This window comes from Rhineura floridana, chromosome 19 (assembly GCF_030035675.1).
Source record: "Rhineura floridana isolate rRhiFlo1 chromosome 19, rRhiFlo1.hap2, whole genome shotgun sequence".
In the NCBI taxonomy this organism is placed as follows: Eukaryota; Metazoa; Chordata; class Lepidosauria; order Squamata; family Rhineuridae; genus Rhineura; species Rhineura floridana.
In genome coordinates, this window is record NC_084498.1 from 3,649,307 (window position 1) to 3,676,955 (window position 27,649).

Consider the following 27,649-nt stretch of genomic DNA (forward strand, 5'->3'; position numbering starts at 1 on the left):
AACATCCATTTGTTGTTGTTGTTATGTGCCTCCAAGTCGACTATGACTTATGGCGACCCTATGAATCAGCCTTAAAACGTCTAGGCACCAGTTATTTTTATTTATTTATTTATTTCTTAAACTTATATACCGCCCGACTAGCAATAGCTCTCTGGGCGGTTAACATAAAATACAATAAAATTACAGAATCTGATACAACAAGCATATAAAAACTACACAATCTAAAACCAAGTTACAAACATTTAACTAAGATTAAAATGCCTCAGAGAAGAGAAAGCTTTTAACTTGGCGCCGAAAAGATGATAGTGTCGGCGTCAAGCGTACCTCCTTAAGGGATCTACCACAGAAGTTTGTCATCATCTGACCCATCATCTTACTGTGTTTTTCCACCCCCTGAGGGGAGGCAAGCAGTGACATGGAAGGTGGCCTCTTCAGTGGTGGTGCCATCTCCATGGAATATCCTGCCCCCAGGGGCTCTCCTGGACGTCATTTCTGGGCCAGGCAAAGGCCTTTCTATCTGCCCAGGCATTTCAACATCAATAATGTGCTGGACTACAACCTTGGACAACAGGGTTCAAATCCCCACATAGCCATGAAGCACACTGGGTGACCTCAGCCTCAGAGGAAGGCAATGGTAAACCACCTCTGAATACCACTTACCATGAAAACCCTATTCCTAGGGTCACCATGAGTCAGAATCGACTTGAAGGCAGTCCATTTCCATTTTTCCATCATTCTATATCTGCTCTGCTGTTTTAATGGTAGCTTCTGCTGTGTATTTATGTAGTATTGTCTTTTATGTATTTAGTGTTACTGAGAGCTTTTGTTGAAGGGCGGCATAAAAACCATTAAATTGAAAGGGCAGCAGAGACAAGTTAGTCCAGAATTTTGATGGGGCATTAATTGTGCTCTTTAGAGGGGTTTGTGCAGGGCTGGGAGAACCGACTGCAATTGTTACGAAGTTTGTGGGGTGGAGCAAACGGATGATTGCTTTGTATGGGATTGTTTGCTGCAAATGGAAGACAGAGAGCCTCTTCTTTGTGGGTTTAATGATTTGGGTCTTAATAATTTGCCTTTGGGAAAAGAGTCTCTGGGGCTCGGCTCAGCGTTGGAGCTTTTATTTACTGTTGCCAGTAGGTGGCGATAACAGGACCTCTCCTTGGCCTTGCAACTTAGAAGAGCTGAAAGAGGCGGTCGAGCTCTTCACTGCCAGCCTGCAATCCCACTGCCTGTGTGGGAGGCAGCAGAGAGACATACTGGCGCATGCAAATATGCATGCAGCAGAGCATTGTGGGAGGAAAAGTAGGGTGCAGACTGGGGCTTGCAGAGCACTCTGAAACACAACCCCCCCCATGGGGCCATGGGCGCACGGCTGCTGTACTGGGTGAGCTTACTGGGACTGTTGCAGCAAGGTCGCCGTGTCTTAAATAGCAGGGCATGCGAGGGGCAAGGAGGCTCCTGTGCAGCTTCAACTCATACTTACCTGGCAGGGGAGACACCATGATCACGAAGGTGGTTTTCCCAGGGTGAGGCTCATCCATTGCACTGCGGGTGTGCTGACCCCTGCGATTTCCCCAAATGCGGGAAACTCGACTGCATAATTTGTGGTAGTGGGGGACTGCGTTCGCGCTTTCCCCTGATCTTTCTGGTGAAAAAGCAGATAAATGATTTCCTTCTGTAGTGATTGAGTGAACTACTTTCCCTTGCTTTTTGTATTTGAGTTCATTTCTCTTCAGTTATGGTGGATTAATTCTATAAAGGAAGCCACAGATCTGAACTTACAAAATCTGAACAGGGTGGTCCATGACAGATGCTCTTGGAGGTGACTGATTCATAAGGCACATAACAACAACAACATGGTGCGTCAGCCTCATGAGCTCTGAATAAAGCATGCTGGGAAAGTACTCCTGCTTCAAGTGTTTTCAGGCTGCAATTCTAGGTAAAGCCCAATTACTTGGAAGTAAGTCTCATTGATCTGAACAGGTCTGAAGAGACATGTATCAGGTTGCAGTGGGAATTATGGATTCTCTTGTGTTTGCATACTTTTTCCAGGGTATATCCCCAAAACTGCTATCAGATCACAGCTCTCTCCACTGACTGAACTGTAACCATACAAGATGCGACACTTTTTGGCACTCCCATGACACAAAAACCTGAATCCTCATGATATTTTCATAGGATCCACCTGAAACAATAAGAATTCACATCACATTTGTGCTCACGGACTGCACCATAAAAATCCCTGATCCCATATTTCACGGTTTGAAAACATGGACCGGGCCCACAGATCCTCATAGCTCCTAATGGGAGAATGCACAGAAATTTTCTTGTGGGGAGCCAATAGTAACCCCCCCCCCAGACATACATAATTAGCCTCAGAAAACAGGCCTACCATTTCTGGTAGATCTAATGCCTGAGTAATGTTGAGGCTTCTGTAGACTTGGCCTCTGATAAACTTTGTATTCCAAGTCTGCCCCTCTGTTGTTACGGTTAGATCTGTTGCTCATCTGGCATCCAAACAGCAGCTTTCTGTTCACCCCTGAAGCGCTCATTCCTCAGCCCCCAGTTCTGTTGTCTCCCCCCAGCCCTTAATCAGTTCCACTGCAGCTGCAGTCAACTTCACAGCAGCAGCAGCAGCAGCAGCAGCAGCACACACACTCCACTGCATTTCCTAGAACAAACAACGCAACATGTCAGAATAACCACCATGACAGCATGGGAGTACAGTTCAGGGTTGTCATACATTTCTGCGATTCCCCCTTTCTCCCAGCAACATGGGTACAACAGGACTTAGAATCATAGAATCCTAGAGTTGGAAGGGGCCTTGTAGGCCATCGAGTCCAACCCCCTGCTCACAGCAGGAAATCCACAGCTAGAGCATCTCCCGCAGATAGCTGTCCAGCCTCTGCTTGAAGACATCCAGCAAAGGGGATCCCACCACCTTCCTAGGCAGTCGGTTCCATTGCCGAACTGCCCTTACTGTCAAGAAGTTCCTTCTAATGTGCAATCTGAATTTACGCTCCTGCAACTTAAAACCATTAGACCTAGTCCTACCCTCTGGGGCAGCAGAGAACAAATCTGTACCCTCCTCTATGTGACAGCCCTTCAGGTACTTAAAGAGTGTAATCATGTCGCCCCTCAGCCTTCTCTTCACCAGACTGAACATGCCAAGTTCCTTCAACCTTTCCTCATAAGACTCGTTCTCCATACCGGCTATCGTCCTTGTTGCCCTCTTCTGAACCCGCTCTAACTTGTCTATATCTTTCTTAAAATGAGGCGCCCAGAACTGAACGCAGTATTCCAGATGAGGCCTGACTAATGCAGAATATAGTGGGACTATTACTTCCCTCGACCTGGAAACTATAGCTCTGTTTATGCATCCCAAAACCGCGTTTGCCTTTTTTGCTGCAGCATCACACTGCTGGGTCATGTTCAACTTGCAGTCCACTACAATTCCAAGGTCCTTCTCACATAGGGTTGCCAGGTCGGAACCATCCAAAACCCTGAGAAAATGGGGGTGGGCCCTAGTGATGTCAGGGGGCGGGCCCTAGTGACATCACAGGGCGGGCCCTAGTGACATCACAGGGTGGGCCCTAGTGATATCATTAAACATGATACATTGTATCAACCACAGTTGCTTGGAGCATACCATTCAAAAAAAATTCTCTGGAGATTAAAATAGAAATCTTACCTAAAATAGGGTGTTCCTAGGTCCATCTGAAGTGACAAGGTCATTCTTTCTCACAAGCTTAGGGTGACACAAAATGGAAATGGACTGCCTTCAAGTTGATCCCAGATAGGGTCTTCATGGTAAGCAGTACTCAGACAGAGGTGGTTTACTATTGCCTTCCTCTGAGTCTGAGAGGCAGTGACTGGCCCAAGGTCACCCAGGGAGCTTCATGGCTGTGTGGGGATTCGAACCCTGGTCTGCCAGGTCACAGTTCAACGCCTTTAGGGAACATTTAATCTAGCTTACTTGCTTCTGGCAAGAAGGGTTTACGTGCCCTCATGCCAGGCCATTATTGGAAGAAAGGAGCTTAGTGTTGCAGAGACGTTAGATGGGAGCACGGATAGATGCCCCTGAAGGCAGCAACTGTAAACATGCTTATTAAGGAACTAAGCCCCATAGAACTCAATAGGACTTACTTCTGAGTAGATATGGTTGCAGCCATGTTAAGGACAAGGGAGGGCATTCTAGGCAAAACAGACAAATAATTGGGTGTCAGAACAAATTAAACCAGAACTATCACTAGAAGCTAAAATGATGAAACTGAGGTTATCATACTTTGGACACATCATGAGAAGACATGATTCACTAGAAAAGACAATAATGCTGCGAAAAACAGAAGGGAATAGAAAAAGAGGAAGGCCAAACAAGAGATGGATTGATTCCATAAAGGAAGCCACAGACCTGAACTTACAAGATGTGAACAGGGTGGTTCATGACAGATGCTCTTGGAGGTCACTGATTCATAGGGTCGCTATAAGTTATAATCGACTTGAAGGCACATAACAACAACAACAAACCTCCCTGATAGACTGTGGGAATGCTGTGGACACAATATATTTCAACTTTAGCAAAGCTTTTGACAAAATGCCACATGATATTCTGATTAGCAAGCTAGCTGAATGTGGACTGGATGGAACAGCTATTGGGTGGATCCACAGTTGGCTACACAATCATATTCAGAGTGCTAATCAATGGTTTCTTCTCAACCTGGGGGGGGTAACTAGCGGGCTACTATAGGGCTTGGTCTTGGACCCAGTGCTCTTCAACATTTTTATTAATTACTTGGATGAGGAGGGGCAGGGAATGCTTATCAAACTTGTAGATGATGCAAAATTGGGAGGAATACCTAATTCCCTGGAAGACAGAAACAAAATTCAAAGGGATCTTAATAGGCTGGAGCATTGGGCTAAAAACAGCAGAATGAAATTTAACAGGGATAACTGTAAAGTTCTACACCTAGGAAAAAGAAACTAAATGCAGTTATTAAGATGGGGGATACTTGGCTCAGCAATACTACATGCAAGAAGGATCTTGGGATTGTTGTTGATCACAAACTGAATATGAGCCAACAGTGTGATGTGGCTGCAAAAAAGGCAAATGCTATTTGAAGCTGCATTAACATTTGGAGGCAATATGCCTCTGAAGGCCAGTTGCGCTTATTTCTTTTATTTATCTATTAAACTGATATCCCGCCCTTCCTCCCAGAAGGGTCCTGCTTGCAGGCTTCCTATTATGGTTGGGGTGAGGAACTAGATGTTCTTATGTCCTTAAGGGAACCTGAAAACTACTGAAAGGTACCAGGAGAACAGATGGGCCCAACTCCTGCTGTGCAGCTCCCAGCACGGGCAGATGAAGCAGGGTGGCCAAGGCAAACTAAGACTCCGAGCCCTGGCCTGAGGCAGGATTGGACCAGATGCGAGGATCCGCTTCATTTACCCAGGAATGTTGGATGCAGACCCATGGGTGCTCTCTAGCCCAGTGCTGTCTGCACTGGCAGCGGCTCTCAGGGCTTCAGGCAGGGGTGTCTCTCAGCCCTACCTGGAGATGCCGCTGAGGACTGAACCTGGGCCCTTCTGCATGCGCAACAGTTTCCCTAAAAATAAAGTAAGATTCTAGTCCTTATGGTTCTGAATGAAGGGTGATTTAAACAGGGAGCTGCTTTATACTGAGTTAGGCCATTGGTCCATTTGGTTCAGCATCAGCACTGTCTACAGCGACTGGCAGCGACTGTCCATGTTCTCTACCACTGAGTTACGGCCATCTTCCCTTGATTTAAAAGGGGGGGACGGGCTCTGGCCTGCAGGTCCCCCAATATCACCTGCTCCACAGGCTCTTCTCAGGCGGGAGGGTGTTCAGCACTGGGCAGTCTCTGCTTGAGGAGAATTTTGAAAGTGCACATTGGGCAGGCTGGCAGCTGACCCAAGGCATCTTCTCCTAAGGCCACTGACCCACAGACAAAGCCAGCTGGGGCCTCAGGTTGATCTGGCTGCTGGTGGTCAATGGCTCTTGACAGACAAAAAGAGGCTTCCTACTCTGCTGCGGGGGGCTTTGCACGCACACTGAGAGGTTTAACTTCCAGAGTCTTGAGTGGAGGCAACTCAATGCTGAAAAAAGACTAGAAACTTGTTAGCAGAGTTAGGTTTGGGATCAAGAGCAGACCCAGCGCTGATGTGTGTGTGTGTGTATGTGTGTGTGTGTGTGAGAGAGAGAGAGACTTTCCCTGTGAAGTAGCAGACTTTTACGCTGCAGCAATAACTGAGGATTCAGACTTAGTAAAATAAGGAACAGCTTCCTTCATTGAAGGAAATACACAATAGATAGGAAAGGGATTCTAGTTCTAGTAAACTATCTGCATTGGAGGTTCATGGACCTGACAACGCCTGTGCCCTCATGCTGCAGGTGAGAGAGACAAAGCAAAGACATCTCTTCTCTTCAAGAGACAGAGAAGAAGCAGGAAGGAGAGAGTTGGAAGGTGTGGTCGGCATTCCTAAGAGGTATCAGTTTTCAGGAAGGAAGATGAGCATATGACCAAAGGAAAGGCACAGCCTAGCAACCTGGAGGTCTCCTCTCTGTCTCCCTCCAGACGTGGAAACACCCAAATCGAGTTGCATTTCCACAATTCCAACACAAGTGATGCTTAAAATGGAAACTGTGATTTATCAGGGACAGGGATTAGGAAACAGACATTGTTCCTGGGGAACCTGGCCTGGTTTTCCCTGCCTTCCGTCTGCAAGATTCTTTTTTTATTTTAAGACCCACTCTGCACCCACCTGTTCCCTGGGCTGCCAGCTTTCTTTGGGTGGCAGCCAGAAATTCAAGACGTAGAACTTTCATTGTCACAGAGATGAGGGGACGGGCCTGTTCACCTGCTGAAGTTCCATACACACACAAACCCAGCTGGAAAAATCACGTGGCAACCTCATCCTGCTATACATTTTGCTTATTTAAACATTTGGTTTTCAACAATCCAAGGAGCAGTGGCAGACATGGAACCACCAGCTTTCCACAATCAGAAAAGGAAGAGGGGGGGGCCGGGGTGTGAGAGTGTGTGTGTGATGGAATTTCCTCCCCCAAGGTGTGGTGATGGCCAGAGACTGCTGAGCCCCATCTCTCAGGCCTCTCTCTCTCTCAGGCCTCTCTCTCTCTGGCCTCTCTCTCTCTCTCTCTCTCAGGCCTCTCTCTCTCTCTGAGGCCTCTCTCTCTCTCTCTCTGGCCTCTCAGGCCTCTCTCTCTCTCTCTCTCTGGCCTCTCTCTCTCTCTCTGAGGCCTCTCTCTCTCAGGCCTCTCTCTCTCTCTGGCCTCTCTCTCTCTCTCTCTCTGGCCTCTCAGGCCTCTCTCTCTCTCTCTCTCTGGCCTCTCTCTCTCTCAGGCCTCTCTCTCTCTCTGAGGCCTCTCTCTCTCTCTGAGGCCTCTCTCTCTCTCTCTGGCCTCTCTCTCTCTCAGGCCTCTCTCTCTCTCTGAGGCCTCTCTCTCTCTCTCTGGCCTCTCTCTCTCTCAGGCCTCTCTCTCTCTCTGAGGCCTCTCTCTCTCTCTGAGGCCTCTCTCTCTCTGGCCTCTCAGGCCCCCCCCTCTCTCTCTCTCTCTCTGGCCTCTCTCTGTCTCTCTGAGGCCTCTCTCTCTCTCTCAGGCCTCTCTCTCTCTCTCAGGCCTCTCTCTCTCTCTCTCTCAGGCCTCTCTCTTTCTGGCCTCTCAGGCCTCTCTCTCTCTCTCTCTGGCCTCTCAGGCCTCTCTCTCTCTCAGGCCTCTGTCTCTCTCTCTCTCAGGCCTCTCTCTCTCTCTCTCTCTCTCTCTCTCAGGCCTCTCTCTCTCTCAGGCCTCTCTCTCTCTCTCTCTCAGGCCTCTCTCTCTCTCTCTCAGGCCTCTCTCTCTCAGGCCTCTCTCTGCAATCAGCCGCAGTCCAACCTGCTCCTGCCACCCAGCAGCCTTCTGCTTCCAAACGAGATTCCAAACTGCTCTATCGGCCGTGATGCAAACAGCAGCCAGAAACGCCCATCGCGGCCGCTCCTCCCACCCAGCAGCCATGCGTGTCAATCACGCATGCGTGCCTGAGGGGGAGGTCCAAAAGCTGGAGATCAGCCTCTTCACACCAAATATGGCCGGAGGCCAGAGACGGCCCACTTTTGCCGGAGACTCCAGCAGAAAACCGGAGACCTGGCAACCCTAATACCATCGCACCCTCCAATCTTATCATCTATCCCGAGATCCTGCCTGTTATACGCAGATGATATACTGCTTCTTTCACAGACACCCATTGGCCTTAAAAGACTGTTGGCAGCTCTGACATCCTTCTGTTTTGAAGAACTAACAGTTAATCGACAAAAAACCAAAGTTCTTGTCTTTACTAAAAAAAAGACAAAACACATTTGGAGGATCGATAAACTGCCGATTGAGCAAGTGAAAACTATCAGATACCTTGGTATTGTATTACAAGCATCAGGTTCCTATCAGATGCATATTTCCTCTTCCCTGCTAACTGCCAGATGTACAACAAAGGTCTTACTATCTTTCTTTTATACCAAAGGGGGCCAAATCATCTCTCCAGCCATAAAAGTATTCGTTGCTAAAATTCTCCCACAACTCTTATATGGGGCCCAAACTAGTACATATACTAACTTTTCCAAACTAGAAGCCATTAAAAACTCCTTTTTAAGATCAATATTAGGAGTTCCTACTTGTGTCCCAAATTACATATTGAGATTAGAATGTGGTCTTCAATCTATTGAGTCTTGTGTATGGAAATTGAGAATATTATTATGGCTGAAATTGATTTTTAGTCCCATAGGTCTGGCTCCGCATGTACTTTCAGATAAATTTTGTTCTCCTTGGGAAAAAATGATCCACGATAAACTATTAAACCTAGGTTTTTCTCTGCCTTATATTTTCCATCTGGGTTATGATTCTGCTCGTGTGATAATCAAACCACGACTTAGAGACATCGATTTCCAGCATCACTTACTCCTTGTAAGGAAATAAAGACATAATCCAAAGTTTTTCACCTTAATGTCATACCTCTCGACTCTGGAACTCCCCAACTATAGAAGGGCTTTTACCCTAATTAGATTAAACATACTCCCATCTGCTGTATTGTCTGGCAGATATAACAAAACCCCATATTCTGAGAGAATCTGCCCTGTGCTGATGGAGAAATTGAATCGAATGAACATGTTCTTCGTTGTATATTTTACCATGATGTAAGATATCCTCTATGTACACCGCCCAGAGAGCGTTTTTGGCTTAGGGCGGTATATAAATTAAATAAAATAAATAAAATAAATGCGCCTATTTTGTCGCCTTTTCCAGCTAAAACGGATTCTTTCTACCTAGATTATTTATTAGGTGATTATAAACCGGAGGTGACACTTGCTGTTGCCAAATTTAGTGCTGCTGTTATTAAACGTAGGAAAATAAAGGTGCAATAATTTAGTTTGAATGTTTTCTTTCTGTATACTGTTTTTACTTGAGTATATATTTTTCTGCTGTTAAATCAAAATGATCCCATTTATACTTGTTTATACTGTAATATTATTTTGTATTGAAGGGTCAATTTGACTGTAAATAAACTCAACTCAACTCAGCCGCATTGTGATGTCTGGTCAGTGTTCCCAGAGCACAACACCACCACTCTGGGCCAAGGAGGGCTGGGCTGAAAAAAGGCCTTTGTGATGTGGGAGTGACTCTAGGAGGAAGAGGCCAAGCTGGGCCCAGAAACTGCCCAAGCAGCTCTTGCTCGCCAGCTCAAAAGGCAGCTTCATATTCCTGCTGGAAATGAACTGGTGCAACTGGTGCTTTGAGCTGCTGCCTTTCCTGGCCTTCATCACTGTCTGGGTCTTCTGGGTGGCTGCAGCCTTGTGGGTAAGAGATCGTCCCCAGTGGAGGAGCACAGATGAGCCCCAGCCTGGCCTCAGGGTCCCTGCGGTAGGTCTGAAAGTGGCTCATACGAGGAGGGTGACGTGAGATCCTGCCCAGTCAGGCAGTCTATCTGGGAAAGTCAGAATTGCCGTGGTGGATCAGAGCATCCAGAATGTCCATTCAGTGGGTTTTCCAGGTCTGGGTTTTGGTTTATTGAATGTATGGATCGCTTTCTACAAAGTGATTTACAAGCATAAAACACAAGAATAAAAATATGTGAACATATTCAAACATCTATGCACTGTTGCTGCCCAAATGCCCAGGAAAAGAAAAACATCCTTTGCCCGGGGCTGAAACAATGACAAATTTGGTGCCAGACAGGCCTCCCTGAGGAGAGCATTTAATAGATGGGGAGCCACCACTGAGAAGGCCTTTTTTTTAATTGTTGCCACCCTCTGGACCTCCCTTGGATGTGGCATGCAGAAAAGGCCCTCAGATGACAACCTCAAAGTCCAGACCGGTTCATATGAGGAAAGCCAGTCCTGTAATTATAAGTCTTGAGCAATGTAAGGCTTCACAGGTCAAAACCAGCAATTTAATTTGGGCCTGGACAGGCCAGAACTGGTGTTATATGTTCGCAACTGCTTGTCCCAGTTAATAACCTAGCCACCACATTCTGCTCTAGCTGTGCATTCCAAACCCTCTTCAAAGGAAGCCCTGCCTACTACACATTATAGTAGTCTATCTTGAAGGTTACTAGAGCATGGACAACTGAAGCCATGCTTTCCCCATTCAGAGAAGGTCAGAGCCAGAGCTGGTAGAGGGGCACCCCATGTCACTTGAGGTCACTTTTGACTCAAGTAACAAGGTCTACTGAGGGTCTGGGCCTGACATATGGGGGGTGGAGTCTGGGAGCCTAAGGGGTGGGGCTTAGCATATCAGGAGGCAGAGCCTGTGGGAGTGGCTGTGATCTCAGGTGTACAGAAAAGGAAGCAGCTGAGGGTCTTTGTGCGTAGACCTAGCCAATGCTTTATTCTTTTTACTTTTTATGCTACAGGCTGATGGTCCCAGGACCAGATGGTTGAAGATGCAGGAGACATGGATTGGTGAGGAGCTAGTCTCTTACTTTGGGACCTTGGGGGCAGATAGACAGTTCTTGGGTTCTTGACTTTCACAACCCCCTTGTGTCCCTTTCTTACAGCATGCTACGGATTCTTTCATAGAGAACACAAAGGAACATCTCTAAAGAAGTAAGTGGTAGTTGAGAGATCCCTTTCCACTGTACTCAGAGGACCACAACCGCCCCTCTGCTGCCCCAAACCATTAAGCTCCACCCCCTGATCCACTGTATTGGGAGGGGGGACGCCTTGCAGTTGTTGCTATAACAACTGGAAGTCAGAACCCTTTGCTGATCTACTGAAAATCACCCAAAGAGCTACCTTCTACCTGCCCTGCAGGATGCTGCTCCAGGCTCTGGCCCTGATGCTAGGCTCCTGTTATTCTGGTCTGGCCATGTGCTGTCCCCATCAGGTCTTGTCAGCAGAGTCAGCTGCCACACAGAACTGCAAAGGAGGCCTGACCAGGTTGTCCTCTTCCCACCAGGCTTCCAGAGCCACCAGAGATCCTGACCTTGGAGCATAGACTGAGCTGCACCAGTGTGACCGTTCGACCACAACCCAAGGAGCTGGACAGGGATGTTGACTCATAAGTCCTAGGAACACAGGACGGTGCCTTACATTGAGTCAGCCTGTTGGTCCATCTAGCTCAGTAATACCTACACTGACTGGCAGTGGCTCTCCAGGGTTTCAGGCAGGGTTCTCTCCCAGCCCTACCTGGGGATCGAACCCGGGGCGTTTTGCATGCAAGGCAGATGCTCTACCACTGAGCTGCAGCACTTCCCCAAAATGAAGTCCTAGAGGAGCCCAGAAGATGCCTTACACGGAGTCAGACCATTGGTCGATCTAGCTCAATATTATCTACACTGACCGCAGCAGCTCTCCGGGGCTCCAGATCACAGGACAGTCCCAGTCAAGGCCATGTCATGCTCTTGACCCCCGCAGGTGCCAAATGCATGCTTCAGACCAAATTCCCCACCTGGGCAATTGATCTGGAACCCAATACCCCCTTTGCCAAGGTGATGCAATCAACGCCAACCCTGCAAGGTAGAAGATAGGCTGCCACCACTCCTTCAACTGGTTCCACTCTGAGTTAGGGGAGACCCAGAGCCCAGATATAGGTAAACCAAAGATTCTTAAAGACAAGAGCCAAACAGGCACTCCTTGTCCAGAAGCCTTTGGTAACACCAAAATGCACTCTTGTTCGGTAGTTTGTGGTTAGTGGTCAAGGTGCTGGATTCAGAACCAAATTGGTCTCACTCAATGAACACACATAAGTAATAAGAAGTAACTTTATTAATAAAATGTAAGTGCACAATTAATAGCGGCAATACAGTTCCTCAAAACCACACCCAACCAGGCGTGCAGGTATAACATAAGAGAGTTCAAACACAACCGGAAAATGATAAACTAACTAGCCTATTCTACTTACTGAAGAGGTAGTTGTTGGCAAATCTCATCTCTCCTCAGAGAGATAACATCAGGATAGTAAGAAGCAGTGGAACCCCACATGGACAACCACCCTTCCAGATGGAATCCAGGGGAACGCTCAAGGAACGTCCCGGGGAACAAAGGCTATGGGTCTCATCCCCTATACTTAAGGGGAAAATCCCAGCAACAGTTCAGGATGAATCAGCCAATCGGGGCTTCTGATGCAATCATATTCCCGAAGTTTCGTCCCTTTTCACGCCTTGCAGGCCCCCTCCCTGCTCTGATCTCAACCTTCTCAGGCCTGCATGGCCTGGAGATGCTAGGGGTCAACCCTGATTCCCGAAAACTGTCCTTTGCTAAGGGGACGGAGAGCTGAGAATTCCCCTCGCAGGGCTATAATGCTCAGTTTCCCGGGAAGAGGGACTGATGGTTAAACCACTCTGAGCACTGCAGCTCTGCAAGGAGAGCAAGGGATCTCCTGACAACTCTCAGCACCTTCTACAGTTCCCAGAATCCTTTGGGAGGAGCCGTGATGGCTTAAAGTGGCATGATACCGCTCTAAAGGTATAGTGCAGGTGAGGCCTTGATGTATCCCACCAAGCCATGAGTCTCATGCCAATTATGTCTTTATGCCCCCCCCCAGAGTCCTGTCCAGCCTGTCCAGCACCTCCTTGGACTCCCTCACCTCCAGCAGCAGCAGCAGCTGGTCTCTGTCCTCCTCAAGTGAGGACATAAGCCTCCCGGACACAGCCGTCTCCCCACTGCCGTCAGCCCCAGAGGAAGATGGCTGGGACTCTCTGCCTTTTCCCAGGCCCCTTGCCGCTGGCCTCAAGCGACCCCGCAGAGAGCCCGCATCCCGCCACCCGGTCCAGTTCAACATCCGCCGAAAGCTGCTGGAGGAGCTGTGGGGAGGCCTCACTCCCCACTTGGAGTCCCTGACCGACCTGATCCTGGAGGAACCCAACCTCCAGCAAGCGTCCCGGGGCACCAGCGAGGCTGACACCAGCACCAGCAGCGGAGGGGAGGCCTTGAGTGAGGAGGAGAGGCGTCCGCCCCAGAGGGCCCAGGAGGACGTGCAGCAAAGCAGCTCCTCAGAAATGATGTCCGCCGTGTCCAGGCCCTCGAGCTGTGAGTAACAGGCCCCTGTTCTCCCCCCAGTCTCACTGAATGCAATGAGGGAGAAGGGTTGAAGTGTACCCGTCTTCCAGCTGTCTTAGCTTTCTATGTGCATGGAACGAGGATGAATCCTACCCCACCTTACTAAAAGATGAACACTCATACCATACGATCCCAGTTAAGACCCCAACGCATGGGTAAACAGGAAAGTCTTTGCCTGGCGCTTATAGGTTTCATAATGATGGGGCTAGGCGCATCTCTCTAAAGAGCATGCCACAGTGAGGGAGCCATCACCAAAAAGTCCCATTCAAATGTTGCTTGTCCTCCACACTTCCCCTAGAAGGGCCTCAGAGGATGAGCGTCCCTGTGCTGCATCCAGTGTGAAGCCCTTCCCCCTCAACAAGTCTCCACTGCACAGAGCCCATCCCCTGCAGTAGCGGCGCAGTAAGGGAGATGTGGGCTGGGAAACCTTTTCCCCTGGGAACATCTGCTTCTACCCTTGATCATAAGGATTGTACAATCAGTGTTATCTTTTTGGGAGCAGCAACTTAAAATGCCCACTTCCGCCTGCCTCTGTTGCCTGTATTTTTGAACCCGGCCACCAGGTGAGCAAACAGAGAGCCTCGCCAAGTCTTGGGTTCCCCAAATGGGCCATGGGTCTGTTCCTTGAACATATGGGGCTTCTTCAAAATGGAAGATCAGCTCACCCCTTATATACCCAACCAATCGCTGCACTCTGCAGGAGAGGGCCTCTTGCAGATACCATCTCATCAGGAGGTCCGTTCTGTACAATATAGAAATTGGCCCTTTAGTGTGGTTGAACCTACCCTTTGGAACACCCATTACATGTCAGACAAGTGACAACTCTGTTGTCTTTTTGGCATCTTTTGAAGCCCTTCCTTTTTCAACAAGTCTTTTAAGTTCAGATCTTTATCCCACTCTGCATCTGTACTAGATCTGAAATTGTTTTAAATTGTTTCTACATGAGAAAGTGATTTTTTTTAATGTTTAATTGTTTTTATATATGGATTTGCGTGATTGTTTTATTGTGAAATCGGCTCCAGATATTTTACAGGAAGCAATTCATACATGGAATTAAATAAATAATAACAAATTGGAGTTTAGGGATAAGGTCAGGACCAAAGTCAGCAAGGATGCTGCTAGGTGATTAAAACATTTGGTGGGTGACTATAGGCACAAATCGGCATAAAATTTACACTTGCTGATTTATTGATAGCATTCCATTTGTGAACTGATTCCTATGAAACATCTTGAAGCTATTTAAAATGTATAGGTTCAAATTTTGAATGTAAATGTCACAGACGGCAAGGCAACTAACTTCCCATCCAAATCATCCCAGATAAATTCGTCAGTTAATTTGCACCCTATTCCACCCAAAATAAGTTCCTCTTTCATTTATTTGCCTGTGCTTCATTTCCCAGCAATTCCATTCTCCTTCACTTCCCTCCATTCATTACCCCCAAATAATCTCTAAAAGCCATGTGAAATCAATTTTACCCCCAAATTAACATCCTACCCAATAAACCCAGATCATGCCCCCATTCCATTTCCCCAAACTTCATTACCCACCCAGAAACAATTTGGGCAATCAGAAAAAAAAATGGGACCTGTACCCCATAAACCTACGCAGTCACAGCCAGCAGGGAGAGACAGCACTGCTTATCTGACCTCCTGTTACCAGCGTTGCTGTGGATTACTGGGAGGTAGAGGGGGAGGGGTGAGACCACGACAAGCTGGGGAAATTGGTGTGGTGCAAACACATTGGCAGAGCTAATCTGGCACTCCTGTCAATATGTTTGCACTGCACCACACTCCCCACTGTCTTGCTCGCTCCCTTCTCCTTCCCAGTAATCTGCAGCGATGCTGGTGACAGGAGGTCAGGTAAGCAATGACACCCCTCCTTGCTGACTGCTGCTGGACCTATCTCTAGCAACACCCCTGCAGGTCAGGATTACTCTGATTCCTGGACCCTCACCGTGTCAATCTATCTAAGGTGCTGTGCCATCCTGGTGAAAGACTCAGCCAGATTCTCTCTCTCTCTCTCTCTCCCCCCCCCTCTCTCAGGTCCCACCTGCAATCTTCCAACCTCCTGGGAACCTTCTGCTCATCCCTTAACTCCTCCTGAAACCAGCAGCATCCAGGGCAGGCTCTTGCCGTCACTGAAGACCAGCCGAACTCATGTGAAAATCAGGGCCCTGCTTCTGGAGGACATGATGATGTCAAAGGGAATGACTTCCCCGGAGGAGCAGCCTGTCTTGCACAAGCTCCCCTTCAAGAGGGCTCTGCATCCTTGCCGTAGACCCTGCACGGCCATAGGACCGGATACCGCACAGCGCTTGGACTTCAATGTGAAGAGGAAACAGATCCCAGAGCTCTGGGGGGAGCCCACCCCCTTGACTCAGTCGCTGGCCAAGATGGAATGCCAGGCTCCCTACTCCCCTTCCCCAGTCCCCACCCCAAGCCCCCCAGAGAGGGCTGAGAAGGAGGGGAGAAGACAGCCTGAGCCAACGAGCGCCCACCAAAGCAGCGTGAAAACCAAGGCCAAGCTTCTGGAGATGACAATGTTGACAGGAGAAAGTGTGCCAAAGGAGCAGCCCGCCTTGCCTAAGCCTCTTCCCCCCATGGCCCACCACCCCTATCGTGGTCCCCACAAAGCAGTAGGCCCGGACACCGCAGAATGCCTGGATTTCAATGGGAAGAGGAAACAGCCTGAGCCAACGAGCGCCCACCAAAGCAGCGTGAAAACCAAGGCCAAGCTTCTGGAGATGACAATGTTGACAGGAGAAAGTGTGCCAAAGGAGCAGCCCACCTTGCCTAAGCCTCTTCCCCCCATGGCTCCTTGGCGTGAAAGTCAAGATGCCTCGCGACACATAGAAGAGGAACCATCCCTTGCTATACCACTCATGACCTCTGAGGAGGAGGGTAGGATGTCAGAGCACACAAAGGCCCCCTCACCGGGATCTGCACTCCCAACTGCAGGGGAGGAGGTTCCCCGAGCAACACCCCCCATTTCCGGTAAAAAGGAAAGCACAGTCCTAACCACACCAATGGGCAGTGCCGGGGTTCGGAGGGAATTCAGGCCAGGTCAAAAGACACCGGCTAGCCCCCAGCCAGCAAGACAGATTGCATCTTCACAAGCAGTGCTGCAGATGCCAGGTGACCATAGCAGGGACATCGTGGCCAAGCTTCCCCCAAGCTTCCAGGGACCCCCTGAACCTCCCTCCCGCCAGCAGCTGATTCGCTCCATCCTCACCTCCCTAAGCGTGGAGCAAACTGTGGAGGACCTCCGGCTGAGTCTAGTGCAAGGGCTGGAAATGGGCCACGGAGAGCTGAGGGCACAGTACCCCATGTGCCGGCTGTGCGGCAGCTGCAGTGCGAGGTGTCCTCACCCCCGCACTCACCAAGACCCTCTCCTCCATGTCGACCCACGGCTGACCGTACGTGACGGGCATGTGCATATGGACCTGGATTTCCACCTGAAATTCAAGAGGACCTACGGCAAGAAATGGGGGCTGGCGGAAACTGTGGAGGGTGACAAGGTGCAGGAACAACCTCCAGAGCGATGCGTGAGCATCGTGAAACCCAGTGTCCCCACCGATCCCCCAAGCTTCCAGGGACCCCCTGAACCTCCCTCCCGCCAGCAGCTGATTCGCTCCATCCTCACCTCCCTAAGCGTGGAGCAAACTGTGGAGGACCTCCCGCTGAGTCTAGTGCAAGCGCTGGAAATGGGCCACGGAGAGCTGAGGGCACAGTACCCCATGTGCCGGCTGTGCGGCAGCTGCAGTGCAAGGTGTCCTCACCCCCGCACTCAGCAAGACCCTCTCCTCCATGTCTACCCACGGCTGACCGTACGTGACGGGCACGTGCATATGGGCCTGGATTTCCACCTGAAAATCAAGAGGACCCACGCCAAGAAATGGGGGCTGGCGGAAACTGTGGAGGGTGACAAGGTGCAGGAACAACCTCCAGAGCGATGTGTCAGCATCGTGAAACCCAGTGTCCCCACCGATCTGGCCTCCAGGGCCCCTCATGAGTCTTCCAGACTGATGGTGCATCATCGTCACGTGGGGACCAAAATCCAGGCCACCGCCTCCTCAGTCCAGCTGAGTGTTGTAGAAAACCGGGGCCTCCGTCAACCATGGCTTCCTCCTACAGATGTTCCAGCATGTCCACGTGTGCAGCTTCAGCAACCTCTGCAAAGCCTCCCAAACAAGCCTTCTCCCAATAACGACCTATATTCCAAATATCACCTAGAACCTCCGTTGATAGATGATCCACCAAGTATCCCTTTAAGGCAATCTAGGGACAGAGGTATGAATTATGTGGGTCTGTGTCTAATGCTTATGTCTGCAAAACTAAATCTATCCTTCCTAAATGGCCGTATAAGAGGTGACCTTGAGGGAGAGTTAACCTATTTAGGGCCCAGGGGAGTATCTGTTATTGATATGATCTTTGTCTCGCTGGAACTTTTTGCTCAAATTAAATGCTGCAGAGTCTTGGCACGTCCTGAAAGCGATCATTTTCCGATAACTTCTATTGTCCATGGTACAAATAAATCCCCTTTTTTAGAACAACGAACATTCGCTGTGACGGATGTTGAGGTATGTCCAGCGCGGATTAAGTGGATCCCTAAACTTCAGGAAAAGATCGCTGAAGGTCTAAATTCCTTTGAATTACAGACCATTAAAAACCAAATTATAACAGCCACTTATAGTTCCGTAAATTACCATCACTTATATCATCTAATAAATAAAATCCAAGATTTGATAAGACGAGATCCTAGGGAGATAATGAGAAGGCCTACCCATAAGGTGAATCTTTGGTTTGATTCTGAATGTTATGAGGCAAGAACACAAGTCAGATCCCTACATCAAGCATTTAACTTGCATAGATCTCATGAACATCTAGGAAAATTTAGGGCAGCTAGGAAAATGTTTAAACAGTTAATCAAACGGAAGAAGATTATTGCCCTAAGACAAACGTGGCAAAATCTCCTCCAGGCTTCTAAACTAAAGGATTCGACTATGTTCTGGCACATAATAGCCCAACAGTGGCCTAAATCTAATTTCCAACTAGAATGTGCCATTGCCCCAGCCATTTGGGAAAACTATTATACTCCTCTATATCAGGGAAATTATATTATGGATGATCCCCTAGCAGACCCTTCTATAGAATTCCCTGTATGGTCACCTGTTACCTCTGCTGAAGTCTTAGATCTTATAGCCACCCTTAAATCAAACAAGGCACCAGGGCCAGACAATATCCCTCCAGAGGTCTTTAAAGCAAATGCAAAGTGGTGGGCCCCCACCTTGGCTGCGCTATTTACCAATATCAACTCTTCCATGGTTATACCACAAGGATGGGGCGCTGCTATAATAATTCCAATATATAAGAAAGGTTCTCGGTTGAACCCAGCAAACTATAGACCGATAAGTTTGCTTAATATAATAAGTAAGTTATACACCACTTACCTCTATAGGAAATTATTAGACTGGGTCAACCAAACTGATTTGCTAGCACCTGAACAAGCTGGCTTCCGGGTAGGACGATCATCGTCTGACCATGTTCTGGTTCTTCAGCACCTTATCACCAAATATAGTAAAACCAACGGCCATGCTCTATATACGGCCTTTGTAGATCTAAGAGCGGCCTTTGATTCTATATCCAGATCAAGACTTTGGCTCAAAATGCAAAATTTGGGAATTGATAGGCATCTTTTAACCTTGATACAGGGCTTATATCATAACACTTCCCTGCAGATTCGTTGTAATAATCAAGGCCACTTAACAAAACGAATTTCTACTTTTAAGGGTGTCAAACAGGGGTGCATTCTTGCAACCCTATTATTCAACATCTATATAAATCCTTTAGTGGCCAAACTCACATCTATACACACGCACTACTGCTAACCCGGGTATTTCCCATCCTGTACCCATGCATTTTGTTTTTGTGGCCTAAATGCAGAATCCTGCATTTGTCTTTATTGAATTTCATTTTATTAATTTCAGCCCAATTTCCTAGTCTATCCAGGTCCCTTTGGATTTTATTCCTGTCTTCCATTGTGTTAGTTATCCCTCCCAGTTTCGTATCATCCGCAAACTTCATAAGGCTTCCCTCCACTCCATCATCTAAGTCATTGATAAAAATGTTGAAGAGTATCGGCCCCAGGACAGAACCCTGGCGTAACCCACAGTCTCAGTCACAGCCCTATCACTCTTGTATGTGTATAATAATGATTGTTATCATCATTGGTAGAATAATTTTTAAAATGCTTGCAAACATTTTTTGGGGGGGAAGAGATCACTCCCAACCCCCAATGAAAAAAGACTTGAGTTAGAAAGATCATGATCTCCCCTTGTCTTTGCTGCAACATTTTGTTTTTGGGTTGACACCCTGCTGCTCCCTGATCACAGCCACACTAAAATCCTAAACCCTGTTTTCTGTGGGGCTGCAATCACTTCTCTACAAGGGAAGACCACCAGAAAACACTTAAAAGCCAATCAACCAGGTCCTTCATTGCTAAGGCACTCAAATACTGAAATGCGAGAACAGGCTAGTTTCGACCTGGCCCTGATGCACTTCTATCAGAATGGTTTGAGCCCCGAGGTGCTGGCCTAGGTGGCCCGCACCTCCCCACCAGGCACCTTGGCCGAGTTGATCCAGTTGTGTTTGCAGATAGACAGTCGACTTGAGGGCCGTCAGTTGGAGTGCAGAGCGGAGCCGATCCTTTCCCAGGCACCTCTGTCTCTCTCCCCCCCCTCCCAGTGTGGGAACCTCGACCTTGTCAGGGGTGAAGCCTGTGCAAATTGGTGGGGCCCGACCATGATTGTCAGAGGAGGAAAAAGAGAAGCGCAGGAAGGAGGGGTTCTGGCTATACTGCAGAAAGGGGGAGCACCTGCCCGAGGATGCCCTTCCAAAGCTGAGAAAACCCCTGTGCCAGGAAACTCCAAATCCCAGCTCTCGTAGAGGCCTAAGAGTTGGGAGCCAAGTCAACGAAGTGGCCTCATTAACAACCACTTCCATCGCAACCCGCCCTGCTCATGCCGGTCTGATTGACACTGCCCAAGGGACAGAGTTTTCCAGTCAAGGCCATGATTGACAGCGGGGTATCGTCGAGTTTCATGGACTGCAGTTTCACCTGCGAGTATGGCGGCCCCATTCAGACGCTTGAGCAACCCTTGTCTGTTGAGACCATTGATGGGCGGCCCCTAAAGTTGGGAACTGTGACCAGAGTGATCGAGATGCTAGGGATGGAGATCCCGGGGCATGTGGAGGAACTATCATTCTATGTGGCTTCTCTGCCTCGCTACCCAGTGGTGTTAGGGATGCCTTGGCTGGTCCAGCATAATCCGACCATTTTCTGGATGAGGCGGTGGTGGCGTTCGCCTCGAAATACTGTCAACAACACTGCCAGGCCCGGGAAAAAACCGACCCTGAGATAGTGGCTGGAATGACATTGCAGGAGGAAGCTCCTCTACCTGAGAAATATGTGGAATACCAGGATGTGTTTGACAAGAAAGAAGCTGATCAACTCCCCCCCCCCACCGGCCATATGACTGAGCCATCAACCTAATGCCAGGAGTGCCCAGCCCGTCTGGGCGCATTTATTCCCTGTCAGAGCCGGAGTTGGCGGTGCTGAGGGACTTTCTAGACATGAACCTGAAGAGAGGCTTTATTCAACCCTCTCAGTCCCCGGCCGGGGCACCTCTGCTGTTCGTCAAGAAGAAGGAGAGCTATGCCCATGTAATGACTACAGGGTGCTGAACCAGATCACCATCCCCAACAGTTAACCCCTGCCACTCATCACGGAAATGTTGGATCGTTTGTGATCCGCCAAGGTCTATACCAAGCTCGATTTGAGGGGGGCTTACAATCTGGTGCGAATATAGGAGGGGGACAAGTGGAAGACCACCTTCAAGACCCAATATGGACAGTTCGAGTACTTGGTAATGCCCTTCGGACTATCTAATGCCCAAGGGGCCTTCCAAAATTTCATGAATGATATCTTTCGGGACTACAGTAGGGCCCCGCTTTACAGCGTTCCGTTTTAAGGTGTTCTGCTGATACGGCGGCTTTCGTTTTCCATTTTAAAGGGTTTTCCCCCCTTTTGCGCCATTTTCGCATCATGTTTGCGCGACGCAGCCCATTAAAGTCAATGGGGTTCCGCTTTACAGCATTTTCCGCTTTATGGCGGGGGTCCGGAACGGAACCTGCCGTATAAGCGGGGCCCTACTGTATTTGGATTGATTCATGATTGTGTATTTGGATGATATCCTGATATATTTGGACTCCCCTGAGGAACACGAAGAACATGTGAAGGCTGTGTTGCGGCGCCTCCGAGAACATTGCCTCTATACCAAGTTAGAGAAGTGCGGGTTTGACTTGACCACGTTGGACTTTTGGGGATAGTGCATTTCCCCAGGCGGGGTAGAGATGGATCCAGGCAAGGTCCACTGCATTCTCACGTGGCAACCTCCTTGTACCAAGAAAGATTTACAGTGCTCCCTGGGGTTTGCCAATTACTACCACTGGTTCATTGCAAACTACTCTGACAAGACGGCACCCCTCACGGACTGTCTAAAGGAGCCAGGTCCCTTTCGCTGGACTGAAGGTGCGCAGCAAGCTTTTGCAAAGATGTGCCACTGAACACTAAAGTCAGGATCATCCAGAGCATTGTATTCCCGATCTGTATGTATGGATGTGAAAGGTGTACAGTGAAAAAAGCAGATAAGAGAAAAATCAACTCATTTGAAATGTGGTGTTGGTGGAGAGCTTTGCGCATACCATGGACTGCGAAAAAGATAAACAATTGGGTGTTAGAACAAATCAAACCAGAAGTGTTACTAGAAGCTAAAATGTTGAAACTGAGGTTATCATACTTTGGACACATAATGAAAAGACCTGATTCACTAGAAAAGACCATAATGCTGGGAAAAACAGAAGGGAGTAGAAAAAGAGGAAGACCAAACAAGAGATGGATTGATTCCATAAAGGAAGCCACAGACCTGAACTTACAAGATCTGAACAGGGTGGTTCACAACAGATGCTCTTGGAGGTCGCTGATTTATAGGGTTGCCATAAGTCGTAATCGATTTGAAGGTACATAATAACAATGAAGAAGGTGTTGAAATCTTAGATGGATATTTTCTAACCTAGTTGATGAATGGAAATTAAATTGAGCAAGTGGAATTTTAAATGAGAAGCTGATGCGAGACCTATGTGTTTTGTTTTACAACAAATTATGGCATCATGTTCTCCTTATACCCTCTTCGCTAAGAATGTGGCTTTCTTGCTTCTCTTGATGCTTGATCCTGTGAGCCATTTTGGCTTGTGTTCCTGGACAAAGCCGGCAGGCAGGAATCTGTCTTTTACGTTGTTCCTAGCTAGCATGAGGGTCTTCCAGTTGGAGAGCTCGGGGCACGTTAAGAGAGGCAGAATGAGGCTCCCTTCCTCAGAAGGCATTCAAACGGAAAAGTCTCATGGGGTGGAGCAAATCTGTGTCAAAAGACTATGAGTGGAGCAAACAATTCCCCTTCCTGCTTTGTAGCTCAGCTGACAACCGTTAGCCAATCAAATGGAGCATCATGTGTCAGAGGAAACTGTAAGATGGAACATATGCAAAATTCCATGCAGTGGAGCACTGTGGGAGTAGAAACAGGGTGCCATTTGGGGGGGTGTAGGCATCCGCAGACCTCACTCAACCAAGATGGACATTGGCAGGGCTGCTGCGATGCTTGTCTGAGAGGAAGAGTGGGTGCCGAGCTGTGGTTGCGATGTCTTGAGTTGCAGTGTGTGCGTGGGCAAGGAGGTGCCTGTGTGGCTTCAATTAATATTTACCCGGCAGGGGAGACACCATGATCATGAAGGTGGTTTTCCCAGGGTAAGGCTCATCCATTGCACTCTGGGTGTGCTGACCAGGGCTGTGGAGTTGGTAGTCCGACTCCAACAACTTCAACTCCATAACTTTCACTCCACAGCCGTGGGATCCCTGTGATTTCCCCAAATGTGGGAAACATGGCTGCATAATTTGTGGTAGTGGGGGATTGTGTTCGTGCTTTCTCCTAATCTTTCTGGTGAAAAAGTAGATGAATGTCTTTCTCTGCATTTCAGTGAACTGAGACTGAGTAAACTGCTTCTTCTTCTTAATTTCTGTTCAGATGTTGTGTGGCATGTTGACACAAGACTTGATTTCTTCCCTTTGCATATACTTGTCATGGATTGTTGTTGTTATGTGCCTTCAAGTCGATTACAACTTATGCCGACCCTATGAATCAGTAACCTCCAACAGCATCTGTTATGAGCCACCCTGTTCAGATCTTGTAAGTTCAGGTCTGTGGCTTCCTTTATGGAATAAATCATGGATATGTAAGGGGATTTGGTACTTCTGTATTTTGGATGTGAAAATAAGATCCCCCCCCTCTTGAATTTAAAGGGAGTTATTCCTGATTAAACACTGTAGGAGTTAGTAATTCCCTCAGCAGCAATTAGGCTTCTTTCTTTTGCTGAAATGCAGCTGGAGTGCCATCACTTTCTAAAACTGGCTATTTAGTGGGTCCCTAGATTCAGGAAATTATAAAAGTATCCTCTTTGAACTGCATCATTTTTACAATGAATACCCCACATCACAGCCTGGATCTGTCTGCAGAGGCTAAACTAAAAAACCCCCGAGATTTCATATTTTGTTGCACAAAAGCACTAATCCCATGAATCCTCATGGTTCCCCACCCCCAGGAACATGCAATCATGGACTCTGTGTATGCAGGAAAAACACGGATCTGGTGATTTGCTGCACCACCCTGGCAGTGCCATCCAAGGCATGGATCCGTGCATGGTCATGTTATTTTTCACTGGATTCTCTCTTGCCCTCTCACGCCTCCACAGCATCAGAGATCACTTCAGGATCCAAGATTACTGTAAAATCTGCCCCTGTGACTTGGGTGTATGAGGAAGAAGAGGGCAGCTGTTCTGATCATTAGCTCCACACAGTAGTGTAGTGGCAAATTCAGAAGTGCAAGGTTCCTTCATAATAGTCACAGCGATGCTCCCTCAAAGCTGCACCCTCTTCTAAGATTAGAAAATAATCTGGCCAGGCTTGAATACTGTTTTCTGCTTCTCTTGTCACTGTCACGATTTGGTTGTCCTTCTTCACTGTCAGAGACATTGCTTCAATTACTGAATTCAGTGTCTACATGTTTATCTCCTGCTGCTACCAAACTGCTTGATGATGTAGATGGGATGCTACCCTCAGGATTCACTGACTCTTCTTCTGCAACTACTCTCCACAACTTGGCTCTCTGAAGTAGGAACTAAGAGGAATGCCTTTCAATCTGATCTTTTAGTTTGGATAGGCGTTGAAATCTTAGATGGATATTTTCAAACTTAGTTGATGTATGGAAATTAAATTGCGCAAGTGGAATTTTAAGTGAGAAGCTGATACGAGACCTATGGGGTTTTTTTTACAATAAATTATGGCATCATGTTCTCCTTATACCCTCTTCACTAAGAATGTGGCTGTCTTGCTTCTCTTGATGCTGTCTTGTGAGCCATTTTGGCTTGTGTTTCTTGACAAAGCCAGCAGGCAGGAATCTGTCTTTTACATTGTTCCTAGCCAGCGTGAGGGTCTTTCAGTGGAGAGCTCAGGGCACATTAAGAGGGGCAGAATGAGGCTCCCTTCCTCAGAAGGCATTCAAATGGAAAAGTCTCATGGGGTGGAGCAAAGACTGCGAGTGGAACAAACAATTCCCCTTCCTGCTTTGAAGCTCAGCTGACAACTCTTAGCCAATCAAATGGTGCATCATGCGTCAGAGGAAACTGTAAGATGGAACATATGCAAAATTCCATGCAGCGGAGCACTGTGGGAGTAGAAACAGGGTGCCATTTGGGGTGCATAGGCATCCCCAGACATCATTCAACCACGTCGGACTTTGGCAGGGCTGCTGCTATGCTTGTCTGAGAGGAAGACAGGGTGCTGAGCTGTGGTTGCCATGTCTTGAGTTGCAGGGCATGCGAGGGGCAAGGAGGCTCCTGTGCAGTTCCAACTCATACTTACCTGGCAGGGGAGACACCATGATCACGAAGGTGGTTTTCCCAGGGTGAGGCTCATCCATTGCACTGCGGGTGTGCTGACCCCTGCGATTTCCCCAAATGCGGGAAACTCGACTGCATAATTTGTGGTAGTGGGGGACTGCGTTCGCGCTTTCCCCTGATCTTTCTGGTGAAAAAGCAGATAAATGTCTTTCTATTTCACTCTTGTTTAGAGACTGGGTAAACCATTTTTCCTTCTTGTCATTTGCAATCGCATGTTTAAAGTTGTGGTGTGCCAGTATGCGTGGCATGTTCACACAAGACTTGATTTTTTCTCTTTGCACTTCTCTGGCATGGATATGTATGGGGATTTGGTACTTCTCTATTTTGAATGTGAAAATAAGATTTCTTTTGTTCTTGCATTTAAAGGGAGTTACTTCTGAGTAAACACTGTAGGAAGTAGTTCCCTCAGCAGCAGTTGGGCTTCTCTTTTGCTGAAATGCAGCTAGAGTGCCATCACTTTCTAAAACTGGCGATTTAGTGGGTCTCTAGATTCAGGAAATTCTAAACATATCCTCTTGAAACTGCATCATTTTTACAATGAATACCCCACGTCCCAGCCTGGATCTGTCTGCAGAGGCTAAAGTAAAAAACCCGCCAGAGATCTCGTAATTTTGTTGCACAAAAACACTAATCCCATGAATCCTCGTGGTTCCCCACCCCCAAGACCATCCAATCATGGACCCCGTGTATACAGGAAAAACACAGATCTGGTGATTTGCTGCACCACCCTAGCAGTGCCATCCAAGACATGGATCCGCACATGATGTTATTTTTCACAGGATTCTTTCTTTCCCCTCTCACAACCTCATAGCATCAGAGATCACTTCAGGATCCAAGAGGACTGTAAAATCTGCCCCCATGACTCAGGTGTATGAGGAGGAAGAGGGCAGCTGCTCTGACCATTAGCTCCACACAGTAGTGCAGTGGCAAATTCAGAAGTGCAAGGTTCCTTCATAATAGTCACAGCCATGCTCCCTCAACCCCCTTTAGGAAGCACACCTTTCTGTGGTGAGGGGGGTTTGAGAGTGTTGAAGAAGGTGAGAGCAATGCCGTCAGGAGTATAGACCAAGAGGCTAGACTCCTAGCAGGGGCACCCATGCCGGAATGGTCAAAGCTGAGACACCAGACTAAGATGCATCCAAACTCAGAGGAAGGCAATGGTAAACCACCTCTGAATAATAATAATAATAATAATAATAATAATAATAATTTAATTTCTGTGTCGCCTATCTGGCCAATGGCCACTCTAGGCGACGTACATCTTTATTTCAATAAAATACATCATAATAAAACAATACAACGATAAAACTATAAACAATGACAGTTCAGAGTACTAGGCAATTTATCATAGTGATTAACCCTCCCCGGAAGTCCCAAAGGCCTGTCTGAAAAGCCAGGTCTTCAAGGCCTGGCGGAATACATTCAGGGAGGGGGCATGCCGAAGATCATATGGGAGGGAGTTCCAGAGAGTGGGGGCCGCCACTGAGAATGCCCTCTCTCTCGTCCCCACCAACCTAGCTGTTTTAGTTGGCGGGATTGAGAGAAGGTCCTGTGTGGCTGATCTTGTGGGGCGGCATAATTGGTGGCGTTGGAGGCGCTCCATCAGATAAACTGGGCTGAGACCGTATAGGGATTTAAAGGTTAATACCAGCATCTTGAATTGGGCCTGGAAAACAACTGGGAGCCAGTTACCTCTTACCACGAAAACCCTATGAACAGAGTATCCAAAATGCAACACGAGATAGTGCTGGAAGATGAGACCCCCAGGTCAGAAGGCACTCACTGAGCTACTGGGGAAGAACAAAGGACAAGTACGAGTAGCGCTGTGACTAATGACACAGCTGGGTCAAAGCCAAAAGGAAGCCCAGAGGCTGATGCGCACAGATGCGAAAGGAGAGTCCGGAGTTGTACGACGTACACAATAGGAACATGGAATGTGAGATTCCATAAAGGAAGCCACAGACCCGAACTTGCAAGATCTGAACAGGGTGGTTCATGACAGATGCTCTTGGAGGTCGCT

General features: G+C 48.0%; 1 protein-coding gene, 2 non-coding genes and 1 pseudogene across 3 annotated transcripts in view; all 4 read left to right on the forward strand.

Moving 5' to 3' along the window:
• Positions 1-19,660, forward strand: part of LOC133373121 (uncharacterized) — a 33,489-nt gene extending 13,829 nt beyond the window's left edge. Inside the window, exons 3-6 of the mRNA XM_061602427.1 lie at positions 10,917-10,965; positions 11,061-11,109; positions 13,049-13,533; positions 15,607-19,660. Of these exons, the coding sequence (XP_061458411.1) occupies positions 10,917-10,965; positions 11,061-11,109; positions 13,049-13,533; positions 15,607-19,451 (4,428 nt within the window). The 3' untranslated portion in view covers positions 19,452-19,660. The remainder of the gene's footprint in view (positions 1-10,916; positions 10,966-11,060; positions 11,110-13,048; positions 13,534-15,606) is intronic.
• On the forward strand, positions 1,476-1,639 carry LOC133373566 (U1 spliceosomal RNA). Its single transcript, XR_009759699.1, has one exon. It is a non-coding gene; the product is annotated as a U1 spliceosomal RNA (small nuclear RNA).
• A 3,711-nt stretch (positions 19,661-23,371) lies between the features above and the next one.
• On the forward strand, positions 23,372-23,606 carry LOC133373574 (U1 spliceosomal RNA; annotated as a pseudogene).
• Positions 23,607-25,583: 1,977 nt separating this feature from the next.
• LOC133373567 (U1 spliceosomal RNA) lies at positions 25,584-25,747 on the forward strand. Its single transcript, XR_009759700.1, has one exon. It is a non-coding gene; the product is annotated as a U1 spliceosomal RNA (small nuclear RNA).
• Positions 25,748-27,649: the final 1,902 nt, after the last annotated feature.